The sequence below is a fragment of the Scardinius erythrophthalmus genome, assembly GCF_964197995.2.
Source record: "Scardinius erythrophthalmus genome assembly, chromosome: 14".
Taxonomy (NCBI): Eukaryota; Metazoa; Chordata; class Actinopteri; order Cypriniformes; family Leuciscidae; genus Scardinius; species Scardinius erythrophthalmus.
In genome coordinates this window covers 13325444-13333274 of record NC_138234.1, presented here as the reverse complement: position 1 = coordinate 13333274, position 7831 = coordinate 13325444, and the positions used below count along the sequence as shown (strand labels likewise).

The following is a 7831-nucleotide window of genomic DNA, read 5'->3' as shown; positions in this document are numbered from 1 at the left end:
ACATACACTCTGAGATATTTATAGCGAATGTGGAATTATATATCATAAAATCGAGCTTGATACTTGCTTAGAGTGTGTTTCAGGCCATAGGCACACATATGATATATAGTCCTAATGACACAGTAGATCAGCGAATAACCCTTCACCTTACTTCAAGAGCCTGGTTTCATATTCCACATCCTCATGATGGATCAATAAACATCCAGATCATATTTAAACCTTTTTTATAGACTCCAAAGTGAACCAGGTCACAAACAGACTCATACCTGGACAGACCGTTTAAACCTCAGCTGAAGCTGTAAGGGATTTTGCTTCAGTTCGTGGAGTTCATTCGAGTCCATTAACAGACTGACACTTAAGCGTGTATCTGAAAGTTGATAATCAGCTGTGGGCCACATCATCACAGCTATTGATTCGGTCAGTGACAGCGACACCCAGCGTTAGCCAATACTGTCACAAACCTGGATTAAAATGCACTCGGTGTAATTTCATGGGTGGGTTCCCTTTCACCCCTCGGCTGTGAGTTTCTCAAATAATACTGATCAGTATTTCCATACATGCTCATTTATCACTCAAGCACCTCCTGGTCAGCAGGACTGTCAGTTCAGATATACATACAGTAATAACTGCACATCACTTTAGTTTGTTTCTGACATTCGTAGCTGTATAGTGTGTATTTATTGTCCCTTCGAGGGCAATTTTTTATTGCATTATCTAAAGGAAATAAACAGAGTGATTTACAGTGAAAGACACAGGAATAAGAATAATAAAATTATACATACAGGTATAACAGATAATAATAATGACAATGCAAATAATAATGTATAATACAAATTGTATAAAATATGCAACATAATAAGAATAACTAAAACATGTATTGTTGTTTTAATGTGAATTAATTAATGTCTAAAATAACAAAACATAACAAAAGTCAACAAGATAGCTGAATAATAAATAGCTAATAAAAAGTGTGATATTAAAGAATAAAAGGTTAAAAAATAAATAAAATACGCTAATAATAAAACATCTATAATAAAATATAGTTGATGTATAATGATAGGCTACACCGAAATCTCTCTCTCTCTCTCTCTCTCTCTCTCTCTCTCTCTCTCTCTCTCTCTCTCTCTCTCTCTCTCTCTCTCTTAAGAAATGGTCGGGTCATATAGACAGTGATGCTCAGACAGACAGTAGGGCACTTGGATGGAGGCTTCGTCGCAGTGTGCAGCGTTCATTCCTGACGTGTCTGTCTACATCTAAACCAACCCACAGGACGGGACGGAAGGGGACTATATAACTTACAACCCGACACTTTATCTGATATGGATACGCACGCCGTGCTGCATTAATTAAAGAGGGGGACATTTTAGTGATGCCAACATCCAGAGAGCATCTGTGTTGCCGTTAACAGCGCGCGTGGTGAAGTTGGATTGCGGATCGCTTATTGTATCGAGCTTGAAACACGATCTGTGCCGTTTTGACACCGCGGATGTGTCTAGTGTTGTGAATAGATGTGAAGACATTCTCTTTACATCGAGCGATGCGTTTCAGTTGTCTATAACACCTTGTATGGATGTATGCAAATAAATGACAGTAGTTGTAAGGGGAAGCGTTATCATCACGCTTGTTTTTCTGTAATTTGCGCTGAATCGACGGGACGGACAATGAATTGATGATACTCTCGCAACTACGGAGTTATTTTATTGAAGATCCTGGGAACATCGGAGCTAATATATCCGTAACAATTCGTATTATTGGTTGATTTCTTCAAACTGTTCTTTTATTGCTAATTTGAGTAGCTTAAATGCGCTTAATGTGGTAATATCTAACGTCACCGGTTTTATTCAAGTCAGAAATGTGATTTAATATGACCAAATCAACCTGAATATATCTTAGATCAACAAACATAATTTTAGATCGGGTAGAAGTAGGTCCCATTTCACTTTACACAGCAGAAACTTGCTGAAACGCTGGATGAACATCGTGAAGATGTTGCATGGATTGTTGCAACTGCTTTCTGTCTACCAGGTTTATTTATGAACATGCTTGTAAAGATCAACTGACCATCTGAGGGCGTAACTTCCTCCAATCTTCTAAGTATCTCCTTCTGCTTCATTCAGAGATTTTTTAAACTTCAATAACCATGGATATTAAAACCGAGTCTGATGATAACCTGGACTGTGAGCAGCCCGCACCCATTGAAGTTTTTGCCAGCAGGTCCACGCTCCATGGCATCTCACATATGTTCAGTTATGAACGCCAGTACATCAAACGGTGCCTCTGGATCATCTTTTTCTTGGGGTCTTTTTCGTTCCTGGTGCTTGTTTGCGCTGACCGCATCAAGTTTTACTTTCAGTATCCTCATGTCACCAAGCTGGACGAGATCTCAGCACCAATGATGGCGTTTCCTGCCATCACCTTCTGCAACCTGAACTCTTTCCGCTTCGGCCGCGTGACGCGCAACGACCTGTACCACGCGGGCGAGCTGCTCGCGCTTTTAAACGGCAGGTGAGTTCTGTATCCTGTAAAACATTTTAAATGGAGAAAATTATAAGAAAATGACGAACGTACAACGAGATAACAAAGATTTTTCTCAGAATTGTTTGTCTTTTGACTCAGAAATTCGTAATGCTAAATTGGATCCATGCGTATTGTTGTTGACGGATATACCCTGATAGCGCACATCACGGAGACGTCTATTTGATGTATTTTTTAGAGTGTGCTCATCTGCAAATACGTCTATAGGACGTTTTCTGTAAGATGTCAATAGACGTTTAGAAAATTTCTTTAAGATGTTTATGATTTAGAATGTAGCCTATGTAAAACTGACATCTTAAAGATGTCTATCAGATGCTTTGAAACAGCAGATGCTTTCCAGATGAAGTGATCAGACATCTTGCAGACGTACATGTGCTATTCACAACAGTATCTCATCCATTTCATGAGTTCACATCTACATATAATTATTACGGTTAAGGTTATGCGTATTTGGCGTGATGTCCGGGTGGAGGGCTCCGAGCTCGGAATTTCTGCCCGAACCCAGAGTACTCCCCCATTTGGTAAGAGTAGATGGAACTAGAAGTGAGGAGATGGAACTAAAGTGAGGAGATGGGGTGGAGGTGGGATACTGATAAACTGTCAAGGAACAGAGGTGGGTTCTGCTGTTATTTATCTTGTCCTGAGTTGATTACTGATTGATCTCCACTTGTGCGGATTGGGTTAATTATCTTCACCTGCTCCTCCCGAACCTTGTTAATAAAACATCATATATTTTTAGAACAATATTGAAAAACTAAAAAAGTGCACCATTTGTTATAGTTATAATGAAAGGTCAGAAACTATTTTGAATGGTGTTCAGTCTATAGGTGCGATTCACAAAGTGACATCGCCAACTACTGGCCTGGCGTGAATAATACAGCGTTTGAATTTTTTTCCACGGATCCTTGTGAACGGCGATAGTTTTGACAACATTGTTGTCTGTACGCGAAAAATGCAAAGGAAAAAACTTTTCCGTTTTTAGTACTTTGTTGTCATGTAAACGTGCCCTTAGTTTCAAAATTCAATTCAGAAAACATGTTATCAAACGCTAATTCCAACAGAATGTTGCACCCATGAACAGCATTTTTTCCATTGTTATTAATTGACAGTTTTTGTTCCTTATTTGAGCTTTTTCTTAACTTTTTTATTGGATTTATGATGACCGAGACATTGCAAGTTTAAGGACCTGCTAACATTACTTTTAAGTGGTTAAAGGTCATATTTTGAATATTGTTATTCATAGATATGATGCAAAGTTTAAGGAATTTTTATATTTGTGAACTAGGGTTGTGGTTTCATCACATTTGATAAGGTTTGTCTCAACTCTGTCTTATAGAACATTTATAGAAAGTCTGAGAAAAAAGCAGTTTATCCTTTATTTATTTACTGTTGTTTATTTCATTTTTTAGCTGATTTTCTGAGGATGATGGCTTTGTGAAAGGTTAAAAGTTATATTCTGAATATGAAAACGTCCTTTGTTGTTGACAGAGATAAATGATATCTGTTTTATCTCAAGGTTTAAGTCAGTATGATTTTCTAAAGTCTGACTATTGTGTTTTAGAGTTTGACTGTTATCATACACTGAATCTGTATTTTAGATTTAATGGGAGTTGAAAATGTAAGCTGTATACATTCTGCCTCATTGAAAATGAAAGGAGAGTTAGAGCGTTGACTTGAAAAATGTTTTCATCCCCTCCGGTGTTGAAAGCTCCGGCGAGGGCTGAAGAAGTGAATCATCATTGATTCGATGTAACTGATAACACCATGTGTTGTGCTTGTGGCGAATGTTCATCCATTAGAGAAGCAGAAGTTCTGCTCAGAGTTTGGATTCTTCTCTCAGGACTGCAGTCGGAGCCCATCCAGAACTCATTGAACACATCAGTGTCTCTATTGGCAGTACAATCTGTCTCATCGCTTTTCAATAACAACACATTTGGACAGAATGAATAATTGATGCCAGGTTTAGATTTTCGTTGAGAAGTCACGCTCGAATATTCGCTTTGCTAGATTACGTTTTGGACGTATATTGCATTTGAAGGCTTTCTGGTGTGATGTTTATCCTTGAATAAACAACTTGCATGTCAATGCCAGATTGAAACAACATACCTGTCCTTTGACATTTTGGTTTGGTCTGTTAACATAAGCATTTAGAGGCCTAAAATGAGCCAAGTTTAGGGAGTAAGCACAAGAGGGAGTTTCTGCTTTTGAGTGCAGATTTTGTTGTCTTGGTAAATTTCGGCACAGTTGAGATGTTTTGTGGAGACACATATTAAGATATATTTTTTCTCAGGAGAAACATAAGCTAGGGGATTTCAGCAAACATCTCCAGTTGCTCCCCATTTAACCTCACTGCTGTCCAAGAGAAACGCCTGAAAGGTCTTAGTTGTGATTTCCTGAAACGATTTCATTGTTAGCTGAGTGAATCATATGGCATTGAAGAATATTCTGAAGCACATCAGTCAGTCATTCACATCTTTTCCTCTACAAAGGCATCGCTTAGGAAATATGACTACAGATGGCACATAGCAACCAATTGGGAACCAAATCGCCATGGGAACTGTGAGAGCATCTATGCAAAGTTTCCACGACTAACTCCCCGCTTACAAACACAGCCAACAATGTTACTTAATGACCAATTTGCATACTATACTTTCTAAACTGTATGCAAAATTAGAGTAAGTGAAATCCAAATCATACATTGAATACAGTATACAGAGTTGAGAGTACACCAGATTGTAAACTGCTTTTGCTGCTTGCTTTTTAGGTTGCAGTCAGTTGGTGAAGAATGTCAAGTATATAACCTGAAAAAGCAAGGTAAAAATGAATTTTAAGGCAGTGAATTTAGCTAGATTGATTATAATGCTTGCATGTAAACGCAAACCAAAAAGGGGTTTGTGGTATCAATTATTAGTAGCCCCTTTCACACATTAATCCCAGTAAATTACCATAAAATTACCAGAATGACTTTACTGGTAAATGTTTGTTTATGCTGTTCACACAAGCAATGGCGTTCTGTGGTATCAAGTATAAATAGCTACTTTTACATGCTAAAAAAAAAAAAGATTTTTGCTGCTTGTTCAAATTGCTTAATTAAAATGAGCTTAAGCAACACAATTGCTAAACACTTACTTTTATTGTGTTCGATCTGCTTAAATATATGTAAAATCTAAGTTTACTTAATCCTTGTTGTGCTGGATTACATGAACGATTTATGTTGCATTAACTGAAACTGGGAGGTGCTCGTTAGTTCCCAGCATGCTTTGCATATGGCTGAATTAAGAGAGAATAAATGTTGAAATTAAGTGTTATTTTATGTGTTTTTGAGAAAATGAAAAGGGGAAGACTTGATAGTGTGTAATTGTGTTTAATGTTCAATTGCATTGGAATTATTAGAACCATTTAAATTACACTGGGTTACCATTGTGGAGAAGAGTGGAGCATTTGGTTAGGGTGTGGACTGATTCAACATTGTACAAATGTATAAACTGAAGAAGCATGTAAATCTTAACATTTAAGATGCTAATAAGTGCAATTGCTAGATAATAGTTGGTTATAGTATAGAATTTCAATTGTGTGACACTAAAATAAGTGATATTTTATTAGAAGAATGAATAGATGAATTTGAATACCTGAATCATATCAGAGGGCCTTTTAAAATTCACTTTGAGACTACTTAACTGGGTCACTTAAAATGACTTAATTCCATGATGTTAAAGTTACATGAATAAATTATGTTTAACTTAATTGGTTCATTTGGAACTGTACATTATCAAATCATGTAAATCCAACACAGTGTGGATTTTTTCAGTGTGGACACCTTTTGTTGAAATTTTTATTGTTGTTTGAAAGATGAGAGAACGAGAAAGCACAGCTGGTATCATTTATTCTGCGGAAAATGAGTGTTGGAAGAGTTACAGATATTTCAGTATCGTTATCATTCAGATGCCTTTTTAAAAGACTATATTATATATAAAATTCAACCGGCTAAAGTGGCTAGTCCACCCACATTTGTCGGGTGTTAATGTCAAGCCTTGCAGCTAAGGTAATGGCGTCGCAGAATCTCCCAGTACATTACAATATGCTCAAAACTTATGTTCTTGTTACTTGTAAAGTATGTATTTTTGTTCTCAAGTATGCGAATTGGGATGCAACCAGTATTCATGCTGTTGTTTGAAGATCTAACACTGCTCTTGATGTGGCCTCGAGTAAGATGCAGTGACAGCTCAGGCCGATATTTATTGTGGCGTGACAGGCAGAACTTTCCTACTTTATTCTCTCTGGGATTCATTAGCAGATGTCATCACAGCTCCATTGAGTCTATTAGAGAAGCTTCACTGACGATCACTTCACATTCACAAGCAAAGCAAAAGTGATGCTCTTAAATTTAATATGCCCTGAGCTTATCGTAGTCTGTCACATCTGAGCAGCGTTATATGTTAATGATTGCAGATACGCTTATATAAGAGTACAGTATCTGTATCTGCCCCCCCCCCCCTATTTTAAAAAAAACTGTAACCATAAGAATGAGTACCAGTAATTGTTACAGGTATTGTGTGTTTGTTTATGTTTTGAATGGGTTCGACACATTTTAGTTCAGTTTCCTGTGTTTCTTGTTCATTTGGTTTTTATGTGCACCTGTCTTTCATTTCGTTGATTGGTTTGTTTGTGTATTAAACTCTGTGTTTCTTTCAGTTTATTGTCTGTTCTCGTAACTTTTAATTGGTTGTTCATGTTCATTATCAGTTTGTTTGGAGTTTTATGTTAATAAAATCTTAACTTAACTATTAGATTCTGCAGTTTTCGTATCTTCGACAGTAATGACAGTAATAGTGATTCTGTATTATAGTGAGGTCATGTGATTACTGTGATTATCATAATTTGAAACATTTGTCTCTATACTGCATGCTATATATATATATATATATATATATATATATATATATATATATATATATATATATATATATATATATATATATATTTAAATGGTAGAAACAGTACACTATCTACAGTGCAGTGTGCAGTATTGTAGTTGACACCCGACCTGGAAGAATCTGAATGTCAGTGAGTGACATTTGGATCATCTAATTCTCATCAGTTTCTATTCTCATCTCATTTTAAGATCTTTTGAAGACACTGACTCAAAGAACGTTAGATCTGTGTAATCTTCATAAGGCTGAGATGAGATCAGTTGATCTGCATTTCTTTCAGATTTTGTCTCTGTTTCAGACGTGTCTTTGTGGTGAGGTTAAACACCCAGAGCATTTCAATTTATTTATTTAATTGTTTGCTGACA

At 36.6% G+C, this 7831-nt stretch overlaps 1 protein-coding gene across 3 annotated transcripts in view; it reads left to right on the top strand.

Annotated features, from left to right (window-relative positions):
- The first annotated feature begins 1162 nt into the window (after nucleotides 1-1162).
- Nucleotides 1163-7831, top strand: part of asic1b (acid-sensing (proton-gated) ion channel 1b) — a 220704-nt gene continuing 214035 nt past the window's right edge. For 2 of the 3 annotated variants that reach the window (XM_081384052.1, XM_081384053.1), the window contains exon 1: nucleotides 1163-2505. In XM_081384052.1, coding sequence (XP_081240178.1) covers nucleotides 2141-2505 — 365 coding nt within the window. In that variant the 5' untranslated portion in view covers nucleotides 1163-2140. Of the gene's footprint in view, nucleotides 2506-3086; nucleotides 3149-7831 lie in introns of those variants that run through there. The other variant, XM_081384054.1, reaches the window with a different exon arrangement.